We start from the raw sequence: 23,259 nt of genomic DNA on the forward strand, positions 1-23,259 counted from the left end.
TTTCTTGTTGTCGTTATTGTCTGTGTTCTGCACCTGTTGCTGTGTTGCAGGTGTCTCTCTCAGCTGTGGAGATCGACTCCGCAGCTGTTCCCCCCTCCCGTCAGTGTGGTTTTTTTCATGCGCATCGCGCATGTGCGGTTGCGCACTTTTACTCGGCTCTGTGAGCCATTTTTGTAGTCCCGAGCCCAGGACTTCCACTGACCTGAGGGAGCGGGCTTCTCTCTCCGCAGCGGGCCTCTTCGGACAGGTAAGGCCTTCACCTTCTTCTTCCGACGTTCTTTCTTCCTCTTTTCTTCCCGTTGTTTTCGACTTTACTCTCTTCGCTGCCATTTTCTTCTCACCTTTATTTTTACTTTGTTGTAAATTTTAATCTTGTACCTTTGTGCTTTGTGTGTTTTTTTTTAAACTTTTTGTGAGAGGGCTGGAATTCCCTGACCGGCCACTACTCCATCACGTGACTCCTCCTCATCCTTGTTACTGATGAGGCTGACGATTATCATGTCATCTGCAAACTTGATGACTCTATTGGATCTGGATCTGGCGATGCAGTCGTGGGTCGTTAACGTGAACAGGAGCAGGTTGAGCACACAGCCCTGAGGTGCGCCGGTGCTCAGTGTGAAGGTGCTTGACATTCTGCTACCGACCTGGACATACTGTTAGGAAGTCCAGGATCCAATTACAGAGAGGGTGGGGGGGGGGGTGGTTGGAGGGGTTAAGTCCCAGCGAGGACAGCTTCTCCACCAGTTTCTGGGGAATGGTCATATTAAATGCCAAGCTGAAGTCGATGAACAACAGCCTAGAGTAAGAGGCATTGTTCTCCAGGTGGGCCAGGATGGAGTGAAGCAATAAGCCTACAGTATCATCTGTGGAACAGAATGGATCCAGCATCCCTGGGAGATGTGCTTTGATGTGTTCCATCACCAGATGCTCGAAGAAGTTAATAATAGTGGATGTCAGTGCCAAAGGGCAGTGGTCATTGACACCTGTTATTGTCACCTTCCTAGATACAGGGATGATTGGAGCTGTCCTGAACCCTATGGAAATGATGGACCAGTGCAGTGATGTGTTGAAGATGTCCATCAATTGGTCTGTGCGGTCCTTCAATATTCAACTAGGTATGTTGTCTGGTCCCACCATCCTGTGCGAGGACACATTGGATAGAGTTCTCCTCACCTTGGCCATGTGGGTTTTTTTTTCATCGGGGGGACAAGGAGCTTTCTTTGGCATCATCCTGTTCTTATCATAAAACCATGTATAGAAAGTGTTCAGTCTGTCCAGAAGGGAGGTGTCATTGTCCTGAACTCACAAGGTTGGCTTGTGATCCATTATAGGCTTGCTCCCTTGCCACATGCACGTCGTGTCACACAGCTCTCTGTGGATCTTCTGTGCGTGCCCTCGCTATGCCTTCCTGATTGCATGGGAGTGTTTAGCCCTGGCTGATCTTAGTGTCATCCTACACCCAGTCCTGAAGGCAGCATCACGAGCTCTGAGAAGGGCCCTGACCTCTGCATCCAACCACGGTTTCAGGTTAGCCCTGGTTGTGAAGCATTTGATTGCAGAGTACAATGCACTTGCTGATGTAGCCATTCACTAAGCTCATGTGCACCTCTCTGTTTACATCACCGTTGTTGGTGGCTGTGTCCCTGAAACAGCTTCAGTCCATGGTCTCAAAATGGTCTTGCAGCGCTGCTGTGCCCTCTACCCTCCCCATCCTGATCCCCTGTGAATTGACCTCTTTGCTTTGCCAGCGGTCTGTACACCAGGGTTAGAAGCAAGTTATGTGATCTGAGTAACCAAGGTGGGGGCGAGCTGCAACCTTGTACACACCAGGGATATTTTAAACTAATTAAAGTCTTTGTAATTTGAGCTTGTTTGTTCACGCTGCAATGCGTCACAACTTTGTTGTTTCCATTTTCATCCAGAAACTCCATTACTCCTGGGAGAGAGCTCTGTGTACATCATACCTGCTCCTGCAGAACTGATCTGGATCTCTGGACTTAAATGCTGATGATCAGCAGGTTCTGGATTTCATTGTTCATTCAAGGCTTCTGGTTGGGGAAAACCTTGAATGATTTGGTGGGGACACACTCATCCAAAGCTGCGAAAGGCCTGGTGTAATTGTTCAGATTCTCAGCTGAGTCCTTGAACCCCATCCAATCTGCTGACTTGAGGAAGTCCTGTAACTGTTCTTCAGCCTCCTGTGACCACCTTGCAGCTGTCCTGATCTCTGCAGCCTCTCTTTTTAGGCTCTGTTTGAATGAAGACAAAAGGAGCATGGCCAGGTGATCAGACTTGTGGTCTCAGGGATGAATGGTAGGCATTCCTTATCTTGGTGTAGCAGCGATCGAGTGCGCCGGGACCTCCGTTACAGCAGGTTACATGCTGGTGGTAGTTGGGCAGGGTTTCCTTAAGACAGGCTCTAACATTTTTAATGCGTTGGGCTGTACTGTACCTTATTTACTGACCACATCATGTGGCTCTGCCAGTGTCTGCTTGTAATCGACATTAGGAGGGATCTAACCCTGGGGAGAATCACCAATGAGATCTCTCGGGGGTAGATAGAAGGGTCTGCATTTAATCGAGAATTGCTCAAAGGCAGTGGGACCAGCAGGTCGACCTAACTTCAATATGTGTGCACCAGCCTGTATCAATGGGTGACCAGTTTCCAGAACCCAAGTTCTGATCCAGTCTGTGAACGGTGAAACCCTGTCTGGCCGAATAGCTATGTCCTCTGTTAACCAGGTGCTGGTGCATCAAACAACTGAGATTTGTCTCACCTGGGTCTGTAGAAGCAGCCTTGCCCCCAGTTCATCAGTTTTATTCTCTCGGTTAGTGGTTCTCAACCTTTTTCTTTCCACTCACATACAACTTTAAGTAATCCCTATGCCATCGGTGCTCTGTGATTAGAAAGGGGTTGCTTAAGGTGGGATGAGAGTGGGAAGGGAAGGTGGAGAATTGCTGCTCTAACTCAATTGTTACTGAAATATTTGGCTTGAGAAAAATTGTCATTGGCTCATTTCCTTTGGGGTTATGAAACCAGGCACATAACAAGTCAATGAGGGACAATTAAAAAAGTGATTCTCAGTCTTCCCTTCCCACCCACTGCTCTCGTGATTGGACATTTACCAGTAACGTGGATGATAGGGGACGCCTCTGGCTGCCGCATTTCCGTCTTATCAGGATCCCGGCCCTCACTCCACATTTCTGACCTTGCTCTTGTTGGTGGCCCGACCATTCAAAGCCCCTGTCTTCCAGTCAGCCTGTTCCCAACTCAGCCGTTACCCGGGAGATTTGTAGAGTGCTCACTCTGCTCTGCAGTTTGCCATTGCGACTGCATGCTGCTGATTGAATCAAGAGGAACTCAGGATTCAGCAGGAAAGACAGTAAAGGGGCCCTGAAGCTGGCAGAAAGTTGGGGTGGGTCACCGGTGTCACGTCTTCCATCATTCCACTGTTTTACACTTCTAGAAAATGCAAAAGGGTGGCTAAAGTGAAGGTCAGTTGCTTGGAAGGTGAGAAAGGGGAACTGTTTTTGGGCAATGAGGAAATGGCTGAGACTTTGAATGACTATTTTGTATCAGCGTTCATGGTGGAGGACACGTCTGCCACATGCCAAAGGCAGATGTTATCAATGCAATGGGTGGTGAGGACCTGGATGTAATACCTCTCACTAAAGAGGTCGTACTTAGGAAACCTGAGGTCTAAAGATAGATAAGTCCCCGGGTCTTGGTAGAATGCATCAGAGGGTACTGAAATGGTAGAGGTTATAGTCGAGGCTTTGGTGATAATGGACCAACATTCTCTGGACTTTGGGCAGATCCTGGTGGATTGGAATGTCATGCCACCAATCAAAAAAAGAATGTAGTCAAAAGGCAGAGAACTAAAGGCTAGTTATTTTAACATCTGTCAGTGGGAAAATGCTTGAATATCGAAGCATCTGGAGTGAAACGGATCCACCAGGCAGACACAGCATAGATTCAGGAAAGGCTGGTCCTATTTGACCAATTTACTGGAGTTCTCAGGCAATATCATGAGCGTGGTGGATAGAGGGGAGCAGATGGATGCTATTTTCTTGGATTTTCAGAAGGTGTTTGATAAGGTGCTGCAGAAAAGACACACCCATAAGTAGGCATGGAGTTGGGGGTGATGCATTAGCATGGTGAGAGGATTGGTTAACCAAATAGAAAGCAGAGAGTTGGGGTGCAGGGAGTGTTTTTCTCGTTGGCGATTCTCGTTGGTTGGTGCTGGGCCCACAACTGTTCAGTGTTAATTAATGATCTGGTAGAGGGTGTCGAAGTTTGCTGATTACATGAAATTGAGTGGAAAAGCAAATTTTGAAGAGGGCATAGAGAATCTGCAGGTGAAGGCTTTGGGCCAGGGTCTGGCATATGGAGTACAATGTTGGTAACTGTGAGGCAATCCATGTTGAAGGATTATTATTTAAATAGCAAGCAATTGCAGTATGCTGTCATGCAGAATGAGTTGGGAGTGCTTGAGCATGAATGGCAAAAGGTTGGCTTCCAGGCGCAGCAAAGAAGGCAAATGGAATTGCTGGAGGGATTGAATTTAGGAGCAGGGAGGTTATGCCACAACTGTACATGGTCCTGGTGAGACTACATCTGGAGGATTGCCTGCAGTTCTGGTCTCCTTATTTGAGGAAGGATGTTCTGGTTTTGGAGGCAGTGCAGAGGAGGGTCACCAGGTAGCCTATGAAGAGAGATTGGGTTGTCTGGGACTAATCGCTGTAATTTAGAACAATGAGAGGAGATCCTTCAGAAACATAGAAAACACAGATAAGATAGAGGGAGGTCAGTTATTTCTATTGGTGGGGGAAACAAGAAGGGAGGGGCATAGTCTCAAGATCCAGGCGAGTAGATTTAGGACAGAGATGAGGAGGAACTGCTTTTCCCAGAGGTGATGTATCTCTGGAATTTGCTGCCCATTGAAGCAGTGGACCTCAGTAAATTTAAGACCAGATTGGATAGATTTTTACAGTCAGGTAATTAAGGGATACGGGGAAAAGGCAGGTAGGTGGAGATTAACCGATCAAATCAGATGGTGGAGTTTTAACAGCTGTTTCCAATCCATTGTTAACATAGGATTTCTAAGCCTTAGTTGTTTGGTTTTTCTTCTTGGCCACGGCGGTCCCATTGAACTCAACTGAGACACATGGACGAAGATGCTCCACGCCCTGCAGTAGGTGCGTCCATATCGCCCACCGACTGCTAACCCCCTTGCTTTGGGATACTGTTCAATTTAATCGTTAATGCGAACGTCCTGATTCCGGTCGCTCAAACCCGGTTAACCCACAAGCCACCTCCCCCCCACATGTTTTGGAGGGTGGGAGGAAACCGGGGCCAGCCCGGAGGAAGCCCACGCGAACACGGGTAGAACTTAAAGGCTCCTCACAGATAGCGCCGGATTCGAATAGCGTCGCACAAGCCGCGACGCCAATGTTGATGTATTTTGTGTCTTCGGTCAACTCCTCCGTGGCCAGGTTCTGTGGCGCGGAGGGCCTCGAGGACATAAATCAGCCGTACCACTTTCTTTTCTTTTGGTATGGTGATCTTTAATGAAAATAAACCCAATGCTACCATTATTCCTAGACTGATTAAGACATTCCATTGTGGCATCTCATTATCAAGTAAACTTTTACGAACAGAAAGAGTTTTATATATATATAAAACATTTCCTTCCCGATGTTCAAGTATTTAGCAGTTCATACCGTGTTTCTGTCATGGATAGTGTGTGTGCAATACACATTTTTGCATAGTAAATAAAAAAATGTACTTGTTAATCTTTCCTCGCTTTCCCCATGCACCTGCCAAGAGTCGTCCGGCTGAGAATATTCCTGATTTTCCTTCCAACGAAGATGATCATTATGTTACTACATGCACCATCCCAGTTATAGCCGAAGCTTTTTTGTCTTCTCTCGAATGGTTAATGTCACCTATATGGGCCAGAAGCAGCAGCTCTGCAGGACACGGGGGAGGGGCGAATCTCGGCCACTCGGACCTCAGTCGTTCGCATTGCTGAGTCGATCCACTTTTCCCCGGCAAGGAAGATCCATATGCAGCGCGAGTGCCCGGAGAGAGCCCACACCGCACGTTGTACTTTTTTTGATGCAAGGAGGTGACTGACCCATTAAAGCAATTGCTCGTCTGAAGGGCGCTACCAGGTGGAACAATGGGCGGCTTGTTAATGAGGGTTCAGGGAGCAAAAAAAAAGGTTGGGGGGGAGAAGAAATCCCAACAACACTAGGCAGGGTGGGCAACACTGCAGCGACCAACCGGTTGAGGGTTTCGAGTATCATGTCGGAGGACTTCACAGGGTGCAGTGGCTTTGGAAGAGGTGACGGCCTCCGACGGTTCCAAACATGGGAGTATTTGCTTTGTACTCCCATCACCCTCCTGACTAGCAATGAGTTAGCCTGGAGTAAATGGGTTTGCCAAGGGACTGGAAAGTGTTCTCCACCCGCGGTCCTACCTCATCCAAAGCCAGTTTCTCTCTCAAGCCCACCCCACGGCAAGACTCGGACTCCGATGGAGGACTAGCCACGTCCCGCCCGGTCTTCCACCTCTGGTCAAAGGGGGGCGGGGTGGAAGGTCATTAGATCCCAGGTTCCCCTTGTGGGGGAGGGCGACTTTTTAAGCTATCACCAAGTTGAAGGCTCATTCTCCAGGAACTCCTTGACAGGGAACCCAGAACAAAGATTCAATAGGATGGTTCACACCAGGTTGAGCCAGTGATGGCCAAACACAGAATCCGGATTTTTTTTTCCTAAAAGATATTCCGCAGTCCTTAAACCATAATTTATTTTCCACACAGAGGGTCTAAGTTGTCGCATTTCTGGCCCTTTGGTGGAAGGCGAGAAAGGGAAAGGTCACATGGAGCCGTTCACGAGGGTGACTCTCACCGACCCGCTGCGGTGCCCGGAGCCGACACCTTCTCTGCCTGCGGTTCGACCGAAAGCCAGCAAGGGGATCGCATCTGCCGTGATTACAGTGGACCCAGGAAGAGAGTTGGGGTGCTTTGCCAGCACAATGCCGCTGCGTACGAGACCCAGAGCATGGTTTAATCCAATAAAGTGCTTGAAGCCCCGCACTTACGCACCACGCACACAGCCGCATCCCAACTTCGGTGTTGCTCAGATGGAGAATTTGCCAGGTGAGGCATTTGAATTGAACCAGGTGAGGCATTTACTCCCACTCACACACCCCGATCTGCATTGTCCATTGCTTTGGGAGCCGCTGCATTTCCAAATTGAATGGCCGCTCTTCCACTGGCACAGTCCAGTGCGATGGAAACCCTATGCACCGAGCCTTCCAAGCCGGCTGACGGAAGCACGAAGGTTGCAGCGCAGAATAAAAGAGGGATTCGTTCACACACTTTTCTTGTCATCCTGCTTGATTTGGAGCCAGCGCCGTGCACGGTGCAAGCGAATCCTTTTTCCCCTCCCCGAGATGAGCAGATCGCGTTTGCCGTGTTCTTGCTTCGGTTCCACAAACCTGAAATGATCTGGCGACCTGCATCAGTGGGCATTTGGTCGATCATTCCCCCCGCCCCCCTAACTAAGGAGGAAGGACGAACCTCTCCCAAGGACGCTCCTTCAACTCTGCGAGGTCGTGGAAATTCAGTGACGCCCAAGCTAATGTGCGGCTTTTGAGCACAAGGTCAAGGGGGGGGGGGGGCGCATTCACCTGGAAATAATGACCCATCATCATAAGGCAACACCTGGAATACACCGACACACCGAGGCTGCAGTGAGATCTGCTCTTTACCACCGGCTTTGTTTCCGTTAAGCGTTCCGTGGCCGCCCCGGGTAGCGCGAAACACAAGTCTGCTGCCGTTCATACACTGCTGAGAAAATGGACCTGAGATTGAATGGAGACGGTGACCATTTAAACATCCATGGCAATAGAAAAGTGCTGTGAAGGCATCCATCGAAAGGTACTGCAGTCCATCCGGGAGGTACTGCAATCCATCCGGGAGGTACTGCAATATCATCTCCTTCCCCATTAGTCCTTTTGTTTTGTAAAAAATTGTGATATTATTTGTTCCACTTCCATGCAGGTACCTTCGGGGTTGGGGGTGGTGTGGAGGCAGTAGGACGGGAGAGCACCATGCGCCTGCTCTAGGAAACAAAATTAAAAAGGCAAGAAAAACCTCATGCGCTGCGGGATCCTGGGTAATGGTGAGCGGTGGGCACCAGTGTCCTCGGTGCCTCGGCAGAGATGAGGGGCAAGTCCAATTTCACCCAGCTTTGCATGGACCAAGGATGTCCTTGGAGCGCCTCTCCTCCCCCACCCCCCATCCCCCCCCCCCCATCCCCCCCCCCCCATCACTTTCTGGGGGTGGCAGTGAGGGGCGGTCAGGTGGTGGGGGGAGTAGAGTGAGAGATTGTTCGCTTCCTCCTCCCCCCGCCTCAAGTGGAGCACGAGTGATGAGACCGCGTCATGCCGGTCGCACTGGATCGGCGTCCCCTTGCTGTTTCCCCTGCGTGACAAGCCAATGACAATTTATGCAAAGCGATTGGGCCCAGAATCCACAGGAGCGGAGTCCGGGTGTTGGCGCTTGGCCTCCCTTTCATATTGCCCCGGCTTGGTTAGCATCATATCTCCTCTTCGTGACACTTCTTACAAAGGGCAGTCGGGTGTGGGGGAGAAGGCCGGGTGCAGGCGATGGAGGAAGCAGTGGGGGAAAGAGAAACAACATTAGTAAGGACACGGACACTTCCATTCCAGTGCACTGTCTTCAGCGTGCAGTCAATCCTTCATTAAAGCCCTTTTCAATGGTCACAGGAGGTACAAGGAGGGAAAAACTGGTGTTGGATAGCAACTTTACGGCGTCCACAGAATGATCGAACACGCTAGGAAAGGTAAACAGGAAGTCTGGGAAACTGAAGCAACAGTGAAAAGGGAGTGGTGGATTAATGTAAAGCAATAGATACTCTTCATCAGGTACAGTGAAGGCTTCTAGGCCCAAAACACCGACTCTCTACTGCTTTCCAAGGATATTGCCGAGTTCCTCTGCCACTTTCTTATGGTTGTTGCTTCAGGGGGGAGGGGGCATGTATTTTTTTTTACTTCCCCTTGAAACATGAAGGTTAGAGGTGGTACCTCAACTGTTGCCTGGGGCCTCTGCTGGGGGTTCCTGGGAAGTTGGGGCCAGAGGATTAACTCCCTCCCCCCATCTCCCTCTGGGGTGCCTTTCCACTCGCCAGGCAGTTGTGCCTCAGTTATAACCCAACGCCTGGAGGCTGAAGGGCCATAAACTGCTTCAGTCCTAGTGTACGCTGGCTGACACGGGGAGGAGCGCTCTGCTAGGTATCCCCACCGGTCATTTCCAGCATGAGATGCTGTGGGAGCCTGGCTTAATCCAATTAGGCTCGATGTAAAGTAAAATTTCCAGCCTGTCTATCCCAAGTTAATGGGGAGGTACAAACAAGAGGGACACGAGTTGGCGGTGGGGGGGGGAATAAAATTTAAAGTAAACATGGTGGGGAGGGGGACACAACTTCTGACAATGTGGTGGAGGCAGGCTCGATATCAGCACTTAAGGAGAAGTTGGATATGTATACGGACAGGAAGGGAAATGGAAGGTTACGGGTAGATAGTCGATCAGTGGGATGAGGTGAGAGAAAGTGTTCGGCATGGCCTAGAAAGGCCAAGTTGGCCTGTTTCTGAGCTGTAATTGTTATATGGATGAATTGAGCCAGTGTGACATTTACTTAAAGTGACCAAAGACAGGCAGGAAGCAACAAGTCTGGAGACCAAATGACTGGGTCAAGATTTGAAATTAGATCCATTTGTGCTTGTGGAATTTAGTAGGTTTCCCTCCTTCACTCTCTGTTCTCCCAATCAGAGCAGAAAACCACGTTGGGAATGATCCAACAGCTTCTGACTTTGGAAATAGCCAGTCATCACCTTTGCTTGGTTCTACCCCTTACTTTAGACAGAAGGATGACTGGGGAAGACAAGCACACCCTTGAAGCATAATACACTGACACACCACACCGATGGTGGCCCACCCCCCCCCCTAGAGAATGGACAAGCCGTGACCTTTAGACCTTGATTCCCAGAACCAGTGAGAGGCTCCTAGTTCCCCACCTCCCTCCTGTTGGAAAGCTTAACACTGACTCTGGCCATCCATTCTCCTGGGGAAGAAGAGGAGGAGGAGGTGGTGGAGGAGAAAGAGTGAGAGGAAATAAAACTTAAAAAAAAACCAGCAAGACATCACAAAGCAATGAAGAGAGGGATGCATCAACCTCCCCAAACTCTGGCTTTATGTGGGGCATATAAGCAAGGCCTCATGCTCAGGCACCTCAACCTATGACTGTTTTCTCTTTGCCCCCAAAGCATGCCCGGTGCCCATCAGAAAAGGCATGCAAAGCAAAACCTCGAGAGGCTGTTGATCTAACAAGTGAGAAGCACTGAAATAAGACACCAGAGATTGTGAACTCTGCGGACAATAAGGTGCTAGCATACAATTCAGGCAGAAAGCGCAGAAGCTGAAGTCCAATGCTTCTTGGTGGTAAGAACATATTTTATCCAATGGCTATGGAGCTCTTGTACCTCCCCATACTACCCTAACCCTATACCACCCCAGGGCCATCAGGCAAAGATCTGTCTCCACTACTGAAACACCACTCCTTGTACCAACTGCGACTGCATTTAGCCTTGTGGTGGGAATTTATTCCATTGTAGTTGGTTTTTCTGGCACACCTGTGTGGCATTGGCAATTAGGAATTTCCGATGCATTGGTGCATTGTACTGATATATCCTTTGGCTTGGCTTCGCGGATGAAGGTTAATGGAGGGGTAATGTCCACATCAGCTGCAGGCTCATTTGTGGCTGACAAGTCCGACGTGGGACAGACAGACACGGTTGCAAGGGAAAATTGGTTGGTTGTTCCACCACTGCAGGTGACTTCATTCACCAACTATCCCCAGAAGGGATACAACCAGGACCACTGTCCTTTCACGATTGGCCAGGGTGCTAGAGAAAACTTCTTGCACTGTGAGAATGGTCTTCATTTGTGCACTTAGTTCTGGATTAAACACTGAAAGAGGAACAAGGGGCTATTTGACAGTTAAACAGCTCCTGTTCCACTTAGTCAACCAGCAGCCCTGTAGCTCCAATGACTGGTTCTGATCCTGACCTGTGGTGGTTTGTGTGGCGCCTGTGAGTTCTCCCTGTGACCACATGGCCTCCACATCCCAATGATGCATGGGTTGGTCAGTTAAATGACCTTTGTACATTGCCCCCATGGTGTGAAGATAAGCAGTAGAATTTGGGGGGGGATGGGGGTTTAGTGAGAAGGTGGGGAGATTAACTGTCAAGAAATTATTAGAGGAATGGAATCGATGGACCAAATTGGAACCTTTGGTGAAGAAATCTGGTGTTTAAAAAAAAAATATATATAGCCATTTTGGCCTACGAGTCCATGCTGCCCAATTTACACCCAATTAACCTACATCCCTGAAACGTTTCCAACAAGTTCTATCTGAATCAATCCAAACATTACAAAATGCATTTTCTTCCATTTGGAAAACATCTGCTTTCCTTTTGCACCTCCTTGCTGGAAAAGTTCTTCCAATTTTGGTTCTGAATGAAGATTTTATTTCATTATTTCTGGGTTTTCCTGACTGAACTCTTTCTGAGTGCTGCTTCTTGATCACACTGTGGTCCTCTATTTCGTTTCAGAGGTCTGTAAATGCTTGCATCCATGATAAACGGCACCAGCAATGACTAAACAGAGGATGAGAGATGAGTGTCATGGTTGCTGTTGACACCCACTTCATCAGGCTCTCTGCAAGTCAGCCCTGGAGGTCTTTGGAATAAGGAAAGTCGTACAACAGAACATCTTCAAGATTCTCTGATTGGCTCAGTGACCAGATCTGGGAACAAGAGGAGAGACAGATTGAGGAGAGGAGGAGGGGAGGGAGAGAAAGGGGAAGGAAAGAAACAAGGGGGAAGAGAAAAAGAAAGGAGAGAGAGAGAGAGAATGGGGAGGTAGAGAGAAAAGAGGGAGAGAAAGGAGAGAAATGGGGAGGGAGAGAGAGAATGGGGAGGGAGAGAGAGAATGGGGAGGGAGAGAGAGAATGGGGAGGGAGAGAAACAAAGGGGAGGGAGAGAGAGAATGGGGTGGGAGAGAAACAAAGGAGAGAGAAAGGGGAGGGAAAGAAAGGAGGAAAGAAAGAGAATGGGGAGGGAGAGAGAAGGGGAGGGAGAGAAACAAAGGTGGAGAGAGAAAGAAAGGAGAAAGAATGGGGAGGGAGAGAAAGAAAGGAAAGAAAGAGAATGGGGAGGGAGAGAAACAAAGGAGAGGAAAAGGGACTGAGGAGGGGGAGAGAGAAATTGGAGGGAGAGAAATAAAGGAGAGAGAGATGATGGGGAGGGAGAGAGAATGGGGAGCGAGAGACAAAGGAGAGAGAATGGGGAGGGAGAGAAAGAGAAAAAGAGGACGTTCCTGGTTCAATCCCGACCTCGGGTTCTCCCTGAAGGAAGTTTGCCTTTGTCCCTGTGACTGCGGCAGATGAACTGGCCGCTGTAAATTGCTGCTGGGTGGCGAGGAATCAGGGTGAATTGATGGGCACAGGTCATTGGGAGATCCATTCGCTTCAGGGGGTGAGTAGAGACCACACCTCTGTCCATGAATGGTACTCAAGTAGAAAGAGCAAAGAGCTTCCAGTTCTTTGGACTAAACATCTTCAATGACCTGACCTAAATCAAGTACGTTGATGTGTTGGGCAATTACGTGCACAAATGTCTACTTAAATCTTTAATTTTTAAAATGTAGACATGCAGCATGGTAACAGGCCCTTCTGGTCCACGAACCTGTGCCGCCCAATTACACCCAACTAACCTACCAACCCCGTACATTTCGAACAGCGGGAGGAAACCAGAGCACCAGGAGGTAAACCCAGGCAGACACAGGGAGAACGCACAAACTACTGACAGACAGCGCAGGATTTGAACCCCTGTCCCTGGTGCTGTAAACACGAGCTCTGCATGCCGCTCTTGTCTGCAGGTGTTCATTTTTGCAGGATGTATCGCCGCACCGTACAGGAGCTGCTCTGCTCAAGATCTGAAAGCAGCTCAGAACATAACGCAGTTTGTCCTCCCGTCTGTGTACTCCATCTCCTGCTGCCTACACCCTGCAGAACCTGTCACCCTCGATTTTCCATCCTTGGGGAGAAGGCCCAAAAGGGTGAGATCAAGCAACAACAAGCTTAAGACAATGTCTTCCTTGCGGACCACCAACCTCCCAATATCATATGGCCCTCGTTTGGTGCTAATTCATCCTTCTTTTCATTGGGAATCTCTTCTCTGCAATTGTACTCTTTCTCACTGCACAAGGTATAACTTGACAAAGGAACTTAAAAAGTCGGCAGGGAGTTGTAGTTTGTGAGCCAGCATCGATTTGATGGGCCGAATAGGCCAATTTTTATGCTATATGCAAAAGAAGTACGGAATGACTGTTTTATATTAAATTTCTTCCCATCCATCAACTTTGTGCACTCTGACAGCCACAGAGCCTCCAAGATACAGCAGGAGTCCATTGACGCGCGGGTAAGAGAAGGGAAAACTCACTGGTTGAGAGAACACAACAGGGCTTGGGGCGCAACTCATTCCACAGACGGAATCTCAATCCAAAACCCAGCCAACAAGGCTGAGAAGGCTGGAGTCAATCAATGAGCCTGCGCACAAATTTGTGCTCTTAGTTCCAGAGTCAGATGTGGTGTTGACCACCCCCGACTGGGTTGCTTAGAACCATTTGAGTCTTGCATGCTGTTTGGGTCAATGTATTGGAGTAACAGTGCGATTAAGCAGGAGAGGGTGCTGGCAGCATTTCCAAGCACCTTCCCTGGCTGAAGGAACCACACAGGGTGCTGTCGTCTCGAGATGAGGAACCCACGGAGGCTGTGGGCTCGCACCGGGGCGGCGGTCTGCTGGAGATTGGCCGGAAGGGTAACCAGGTATCAGAACCGGGACGTAAGAGGGTGCCGAGGGCATATTGGAAGCTTGGATCGAGAGCTCGGGTGGCCGATGGTTTGGACTATGTGTGGCCGCGGAGGAATGGCAAATCTGTCTGCCTTACAGCAGGTAAAATTCGCGTAACATGATCCTGTTTCATTACATGACATTAAATTGAATCTTGAACTTTGGATTGGAAGGCTTTGGTCATAAGGTGACTGGATAGGCTAGGTCTGTTTTCCTTGAACGAAGGAGGGATTTATAAAATTACGGGGCGGGGGGAGGTCAGTGTAGATAATCTTTTTATCAGGGTAAAGAAGTCTGAAACTAGAGGACAGTTTAAAATGAGAGGGGAGAGGTTTAAACCAGTGGTTATCAACCCTTTTCTTCCCACTCACATCCCACTTTTAGTCATCCCTGTGTCATTGGTGCTCTGTGATTAGTAAGGGATTGCTTAAGATGGGATGTGGGTGGGAAGGGAAGGTTGAGAACGACTGCTCTAGACCCAATTGTTACTGAAATATTTGGCTTGAGAAAAATGGTCATTGGCCTATTTCCTTTGGAGTTCTGAAACCGTGCATATAACGAGTCAATGAGGGATGATTAAAACAGTGGTTTTCAAACCTTCCCTTCCCACTCACATCCCACCTTAAGCAATCCCTTACTAATCACAGAACATCGATGGCATAGGGAATACTTAAAGTGGGATGTGAGTGGAAATAACAAGGTTGAAAACCACTGGTTTAAAGGAAGTCTGACGAGCATGTTTTTCCACAGAGACTCAGGGGTTCATGGAGGAAGTTGCCAGAGGAAGTAGTGGAGGCAAGTACAATGACATTTTAAAGATATTTGGTCAAGTACAGGGAGAGGTAGGGTTTGGAGGGATATGGGTTAACTGCAGGAAATCAGCATGTACTTAGATAGGCACCTTGTTTAGCATGGATGAGTTATGCCAAAGGGCATCTGTCCTTTCTGGTTCATTCTATGAACAACCACCTTGCTTTCATTGTCACCGAGAGCAAGGAACTTCCTATTGATCTGAGGAAGGGGAGATTGAGGGATCACACAATGGGAGGGAGGTGGAGAGTGTTAGCTCCTTCAAGTTCCCAGGAGTCTACATCAGAAGATCTCTTCTGGAGCCAGTACATTGAGCCAAACTGCAAAGAAAGCACACCAAGTTTGCTACTGCACACCGTTGGACACCCTCTCAAATCTCCACAGATGCATGGTAGAACATATCACCATTTGCATCAGAGCCCAGCTTGGGAGTTCAGCTGCCCAGGAATGCAGAAAGACCATTACAGACTGTAACCTCCCATCCACCAAATGCATCCATGTGAGGCACTACCTCAAGAAGGAAGACAACATCACAAAGGACCCCCATCACCCTGGTCACCACCTCTTCTCACCGCTGCCTTCGGGCAGATGGTCCAGGAGCCCAAGGGCCATCATGCTCGAACACCAGCAAAGGACTGTTTCCAACTAAGATCACAATCAATATTTATTTTTCTGTTTTTATTGTGGATATTTAAGTATTTAGTATGTCTTATTTTTAGTTGTTCTGTAGTTTATTTTTACAAAGTATTTGGCTGCAGCAAGAAAAATTCTGGTGTAAATGTACATTGTACTTAGAAACTTGTTGAGTGTGTTTTTTTTTACACAGAGAATTGTTGGGGTCTGGAATGCATTGTCGGGGACGGGGGTGGAGACTGAAACATCGGCGGCATTTAAGAGACTCTTAGATGGGGACATGGATGGAAGTGTTCCTTGTTCTATCATGAAGCAGGCATCATAGATTCAAAATAAAGGACTGACCACTGGGGCAGAGATGAAAAAGATAATTTCTTGGCCCGTAGTGGTCTCCCTATGCCTGCGTGGGTTTTCCCTGGGGGGGGGGGGGTCCAGTTTCCTCCCACCATTCAAAATGTACCAGGGGTGGGAGATTCAGGAGCAGAGGTAGGCCATTCAGCCCATTGAGTCTGCCCTGCCATTTGATCAATTCCCCCACCCCCAGCCCCACCACCCGGCCTTCTCCCCATAACCTTTGATGCCCTGACTAAAAGTCTTAAATGCCCCCAATGACCCGGCCTCCACAATCACCTGTGGCAACAAATTCCACAGATTCACCACCCTCTGGCTGAAGAAATTCCTCCGCATCTCTGTTCTAAGTGGCCGCCCTACAATCCTGAACTTGTGCCCTCTTGTCCTAGACTCTCCCACCGTGAGGAACAACCTTTCCGCATCTACTCTGTCCTGGCCTTTCAATGTTCAAAATGTTTCAATGAGATCTCCTCCTCATTCTCCGGAATTCAGCTAGTGCAGGCCAAGATCTGTCAAACCCTCCTCGTTCCCGGAATCATCCTTGTGAACCTGTTCTGAACCCTCTCATCTTTTGCACCATCCCACTGTTTGGTTACAATCAGTCTCGGTGGAGGTCTATTTTTTTTTTCAACATCTACATTGATTAAGTTTGAGGTTAACTAAAATTGGTGGTGCAGTGGAGAGGGAGGGAGGTTAGTCAAGATTTAGACATACAGCGCGGTAACAGGCCCTTTCCACTGGGCTGCCCAATAACACTCAATTGACCTACAACCCCCTGGTACATTTTTCAAATGGTGGGAGGAAACTGGAGTCCCCGGGGAGAATGTACAACCTCCTTACAGACAGCATGGGCTTTGGACCCCGGACCCGATCGCTGGTGTTGTAACAGCATTGCACGAACTACGCCAACTGTGCCACCCATTGTAATAGGATCTGGATCAAATGAGAAAGTGAGCCAAGGAATTTAACTGGAGAAATGCAGAGTGTTGCACGTCAGTAAGCCAAACTAAGGCACTATTTACAACAGTAAATGGCGGAGCCTTAAGAAGAGACCTAAGGGCACAGGTTCCTTGCCGTTGGCAACGGGTAAACAGATTGGTGACGAAGGGGCTTGACGAGACGTATTACAACTGTACAAGGTGTTGGTGAGACCACATTTGGAGGTCATCTGGTCTCTCAGCTGAAGGACACCTGGAAAAGGGTGCAGAAAAGATTCACAAGTATGTGGAAGGGACTGGAAGGTTTGCGTTAAAAGGAAAGAATTGAGACCTGGTATTTTTTGTTGAGATTGTAGGAGGTTGAGGGGTGATCATTTATATAATGGATAGTGATAGTGTGAATACCCAGTCTTTTCCCCAGGCCAGTGGAGTCTTGAAGATTGAAGGTGGGGAGGGGGGGGGAGGGAAGATTTGAAAGATTTAAGGGAGATATGAGGGCAACATTTTCACACAGAGGGTGGTGGGGATGCAGAAGAAGCTTCCAGAGGAAGGGGTGGAAATAGGGTTCAATTGCAATGTTTAAAATATGTTTGGATAGATGCAAGGTCAGGAAAGGGCTGAGGGATGTGGCCCAAGTGCAGATAAATATGACCAGCTCAGGAAAGCAACTTGGTCAGCATGGATGAATTGGGCTGAAGGGCCTGTTTCCGTGCTGTTCAACTCCAGTACCTGAGCCCGTCCTCTCCACAACCCTGCAACAGATGCAGGTGATGGCAATTCTTTCCCTCAACCCGGCTCTGACATTTAAATAATTTTGAATGCTCCATCCTTGAAGGCCAAACATCTTCTCTGGCAGGGCAACCTGATGGATGAAATTACTCCTCACCTCAGTCATGTGGTTGAGCTCGTTTCTTGAGAATACGCATTTTACACCCCAGAGTAAGTTCGCTCCCCCACCCCCCCCCCCCCACACTCATTTTCTTCCTGAAATTCACAGAGTATAGGATCATTCCGTTCCCTTTTTCCTTCATGGACTATCCATTCATCCGAGGAATCAACAGCGCCATGAGTCCATGTCCTTAAACACAAAACTGGACATTGTGCTCAGAGAACACTGCAGCACAGTACAGGCCATTGGGCCCGCAATGCTGTACTAACCTGTTAAATCCTACTCCACAATGCATCTTGTTCTGGCTCATCTAAATACCTTCTTGAGTTCCTTCCTGGTTACTTTCTAACTTGCTTGAGCCCTTCCTGACTTCTGCTTCTGGAACCTTGTGTATGCTTCCTCTTCATCCTGAGTGGCCCTTGGCCTGTGGACATCCCGTACAGACAACAGACCCACACAGTCAGGTGAGCTGAGCGGAGCTGAGTGGGTGAAGTGTTACATGGGTTTCTGTCACGCACGGTGTGCACTCTTATTATCAAGAAATTTATCACTAATTATGTATATAAAATTACAAGGAGGTAAAAGTAAAAGATTTATATCAATCAAAATTGCATGGGAGAAAGATTTAAATATACAAATCCAAGAGGAAATACAGTCAAAATTGTGTCGAGAGTGTTAGAAATACAGTTAATGGTAGATACCAAATGGCTCAATATAATTTACTCCATCAATTATATTATACTCCACATAAACTGAATTGACTTAATTCTAATTATCCGAATAATGTAGGAAATAGTCTTTTTAAACATTCAGTATGGGCCTATGTGAATGTGGAACAATTTGAGTGTATTGTCAGGACAAATTATGAAGACAAAGGTACAAAAAGATCCAAGAATATTTTTACTTGGCAATATATATGAAGATATAAAATTGAAATTGGATAAATATTAAGAAAAGTGTTTAAATATTGCCATAGTGACAGCAAAGAAATGACTAGCGGTAACGTGGAAAATGGAGAATTTGGTAAAAATAGACAGATGGCAGATTGAAATGCAAAATTGTATACCTTTAGAAAAAATTACTTGTAGATTTTGGAATAATGGTTCATCGTTCTTTAAAAGTGGATTCTCATGTCAATAGGGTGGTGAAGAAGGCTTTTGGTGTGCTTGCCTTTATAAATCATAGCATAGAATATAGGGGTTGGGAGGTGATGTTGAAACTGTTCAGGCATTGGTGAGGCCACGTTTGGAATATTGTGCGCAGTTCTGGTCTCAAAATTATAGGAAGGATATCAATAAGCTAGAGAGAGTGCAGAGAAGATTTACTAAAATGTTGCCTGGATTGCAGTATCTAGAATACAAAGAAAGATTGAGTAAACTGGGTCTTTATTAATTGGAGCGTAGAAGGTTGAGAAGGGATTTGATAGGGGTATATAAAATTATGATGGGGGTAGATAGAGTAGATGTAAATAGGCTCTTCCCCTTGAGGGTAGGTGAGATTGGAATGAGGGATCATAAGTTAAGGGTTGGGGGGCAAAACTTTAGAAGTAATATTAGAGGGAGCTTCTTGACTCAGAGTGGTGGCTGAGTGGAATGACCTTCCGGAAGAGGTGTTTGCAGCAGGATCAATTTTGTAATTTAAGAGGAGGTTGGATGAGTGCATGGATGTGAGGGCATTGGAGAGTTATGGGCAGGGAGCAGGTAGGTGGGACAAGGCATTGGTGAGGACAAATTTGGAGTACTGTGTACAGTTTTGGTCACCAAATTATAGGAAAGATATAAACAAAATAGAGAGAGTGCAGAGAAGGTTCACGAGAATGTTGACAGGATTTCAAGGTTTGAGTTACAGGGAAAGGTTGTGCAGACTAGGGCTTTTTTCTCTGGAGCGTAGAAGATTGAGAGGAGACTTGATAGAGGTGTTTAAGATTTTAAAAGGGACAGACAGAATAAACGTGGATAGGCTTTTTCAATTAAGAGTGGGGGAGATTCAAACTAGAGGGCATGGTTTAAGATTGAAGGGGGAAAATTATAAGGGGAACATGAGGGGAAATTTCTTTACGCAAAGGGTGTTAGGGATGTGGAATGAGCTTCCGACAGACGTGGTCAAGGCAGGATCATTGGTTACATTTAAGGAAAGACTAGATAGTTACATGGATAGGAGAGGACTGGAGGGGTATGGACCGGGTGCTGGTCAGTGGGACTAGGAGGGTGGGGATTTGTTACGGTATGGACTGGTAGGGCTGAACTGGCCTGTTCTGTGCTGTAAGTGGTTATATGGCACTAGTGGAGATCACTTAAATTGGTGCAGACTCGAGGGGCCAAGATGGCCTATTTCTGTACTGTAATTATTATATAGTTATATATGGTTAAGGAACCAAACTGATAATTTGTATAAAATTTGGGAACCATATACACCTTGCCCACCCCTCCCAGTTAGTAATTATAAAAAATAGCCATTAAATACTATATATGTTACTAATACAGATTTAGAAGATGTCCTTTCATTTTCTTTTATTTTGGGGGAAGGGGGGTTGGGGAGAAAATTAAAAATTTATTATATCATTTTGTAGGGTTATTAAATTACTATATTATTGAATTTATACTAAGTAAAATTTTAAAAAAAACTTCTGACTTAGGTCACAGCATGCCCAGTCATAACCCGGTCAATGTCTGTCTCTGTTTTGGCAGGAAGAATCGGAATAAAATAAAAGAGAGCATGAGCTTTCCCCAGATAATGAATGGGCTCTGTTTTTGCGGACATCCATAACCCGATTTTGTCCATGTTGAAGATATCAACTTGATTTGGGAAAATGTACAACCACGGAAGTGAAGTTAAGTGGCATCAAAAGCAAAAAAAAACCCAAGAACGAGTGATCGCTCAAACTGGAAAGAGAGTAAACGAGTTATACCATTCCCAGGAACATATCTTTGTGTGTCTGTCACCCTACTGAATTGTGTAGGGTGTCTGTAAGTGAGTCATTTGTAACCCAGGGGAGGGTCTGTTTAAATGGTGTTCAGATAAATTTCAGCGACTCTTGTACAAGCAATACTGAGGAAATGTGTTGTGATTTGGAAGGAAATTGAGTCTCTGCCATCACTCCAAGATCTTGCTCCACTGTGAGAGGCTTTACATTTAGACATACAGCATGGTAACAGGTCCCTCTGGTCCATGAGCCTGTGCCGCCCAAATGTGCCCAACTAACCAACATCCTCAGCACGCTTTGAAGGGTGGGAGGGAACAGAGCACCCAGAGGAAACCCACATAGGCACAGGGAGTACAGACAGTGCCGGATTCAAACCCTGGTCACCAGCGCTGCAATACTGTTGTGCTAGCCACTACGCTGGCCCCACGGTTTGGAGAGTTCACTCCTAGGTTTATAACAGGACACTTAAGTGGCAGATGGAGTTCACTCTGGATTTGTGTGACTTTGGAAGGTCAAACCTGAAGCCGGAGTACGCCGGAGCCAGAGATGGCAGGATTCTTAATGCTGGTCAGACCCCACTTAAGGGTCTCGTGTTTCTTTCTGGTTGCTTCATTATAGGAAGAAATAATGTCATCTGAGAAGCAGTTGACCAAGCGAGGACTATTAGTGAGCATTAGTGAAAGATAATTTTGTAAGAGAAATGAAAATTCCTAAGTTAACGAAATTTGAGTTTTTGATTTCTCATTCATTAAATAAGGGTTTTATTTCTGAGATGTATGCATTGTTGCAAGATACTATGGATAAAATAAATTTAGATAAATGTAGGATTAAATGGGAAAATGACTTAATTTGCGATATTAATCAGGCCGATTGGGAGACTATGTGTTTTGATGGTATGACTAAATTGCTTAATGTAAGATATAGTATGGTTAATTATAATTTTTTGCATCAGTTGTATTTGACCCCTTAGAAATTGAAAAAATATGGATTTAGTAATTCAGAAGTGTGTTTTAGATGTGGATTATGTTTTGGAACATTTTTACACTCAGTTTAGCTTTATGATAAGGTTCAACCATTTTGGCAAAAAGTTAGGGAGTTTCTTCAAAAATTGTTTAAGATTACATTTTTATTAGATCCAAAATTTTTTTTGTTGGGTTGTACTGTCCTATTTAGTGATTTGGGTTTGGACAAGTTTCAGACAGCCTTTCTTTGTCTAGCATTGGCTGTAGCCTGTAAATGTGTGGCAATTTCAGTGAAAGGTGAGGCTGAGATAAATGTAACTCGTTGGCAATAAGGAGTTGAGGTATTGTGTTTATATGGAGAAAATAACATTAAATCTGCCTGATAATTATGACTTTTCGATTAAGATGTGGTTGCCATATTTGAAATGTATGGGTTTAGTATATCTATCTTAAGTTGTTGTACGTGTTTCTTTTATGATGTTTTTTGTATGCTTTCCTTGCAGGGTTTGCTGAGGGTGGGTTAGTTGTAGTTTTTCATTTTTATATTATGGACTTTGTATAATTTTTTTCTTGAAAATTTTAAAATAAAGTTTGAAAAAATAAGTGTGGTGAGGACTTGGAATGCATTGAGTGGTGGAGGCTGGTACAATAGGGAGATGTAAATGACTCTTAAATAGGCACATGGATGTAATGGAGGGTTATGAATATGAGGGAGGGACGGGTAACTTGTAGGTTGGCACATTGTGGGCCGAAGGGCCTGTATTGTGCTGTCATGTTCGAAGTAATCACGGAAGCCCTCAAAGCCTCCATTTACTCTGCTTGCTGACATCCAGCGACATAGAAGCTGTTGGTTATCTACTCTTCCGATCTCCCTTGGGATGATCAGTTTTATTTTTGCAGGTTCCTGTTCCAGCCACAGCCCTGAAATAGCCCTCATCAAAGTCACAGGGACCACCCCTCCCACTCGCTCACTCCTTCACCATTCCTCGATATGCCTCTTTAGTGCTGCCCATCTCCCTTCTCAGTCCTAGATCATGGTTTGGAACTGGACTGTCCACTCCATTTCCTTCCACTAATGTTGCCTGACCACTGGAGTTTGTTCTTCCCCCCCCACCCCCACAACCAATCCCCCTTCAAGATCTCCTCATGCTGTTTAGGCCGCATTTAAGTGCACCCTCACTGACTGAACACTTAACGAACAACTCCAGTCTTTGCTTCATGCTGTCCACTCCATTCCCCGCCAAAATATAGTTTCTTCTGTCCGACTCCTGAATGAACCACGTACACCAATTTTTCTCTCCTAATATGTGACGCCTGCTTGTCAATATTAGTGTATTTTTTTGTCGAACTTTAAAATCCCCAACCTTCCCATTGCTGCTCACTCCCCACCATCCAACTCAAGCCTACTCATGTGGTTGCAAACATTATAGGATGTCCTCAGTCTTGGAAGGTGCTGACACCAAATACCATGAACAAATGTTTTTAGAAATGCCGCACGGTATTGGGCTCTCCCACCCCAAGAGTCCGTGCCGCCCAGTTGACAGGGTGGGAGGAAACTGGAGAGCCCGGAGGGAAACCCACGCAGACACGGGGAGAAGGACCAAGCTCCTTACTGACAGCGCCAGAGTTGAACCTAGCTTGCTGGCACTGAAATAGTGTTGCGCTAACCGGGCTGCCCTCGTATACTAGAGTTAAAAGTTTACAGTCCCCTTGTAAACCTCGGCTGAGTTCCGGACTCACTTCAGGGC

At 46.7% G+C, this 23,259-nt stretch overlaps 1 protein-coding gene across 1 annotated transcript in view; it reads right to left on the reverse strand.

Moving 5' to 3' along the window:
• Positions 1-8,352: 8,352 nt before the first annotated feature.
• The window catches only part of LOC138761530 (disintegrin and metalloproteinase domain-containing protein 23-like), a 209,179-nt gene continuing 194,272 nt past the window's right edge, over positions 8,353-23,259 (reverse strand). Inside the window, exon 24 of the mRNA XM_069933814.1 lies at positions 8,353-8,634. Within this exon, the coding sequence (XP_069789915.1) occupies positions 8,519-8,634 (116 nt within the window). The 3' untranslated portion in view covers positions 8,353-8,518. The remainder of the gene's footprint in view (positions 8,635-23,259) is intronic.

Source organism: Narcine bancroftii, chromosome 4 (genome assembly GCF_036971445.1).
Source record: "Narcine bancroftii isolate sNarBan1 chromosome 4, sNarBan1.hap1, whole genome shotgun sequence".
Classification (NCBI taxonomy): Eukaryota; Metazoa; Chordata; class Chondrichthyes; order Torpediniformes; family Narcinidae; genus Narcine; species Narcine bancroftii.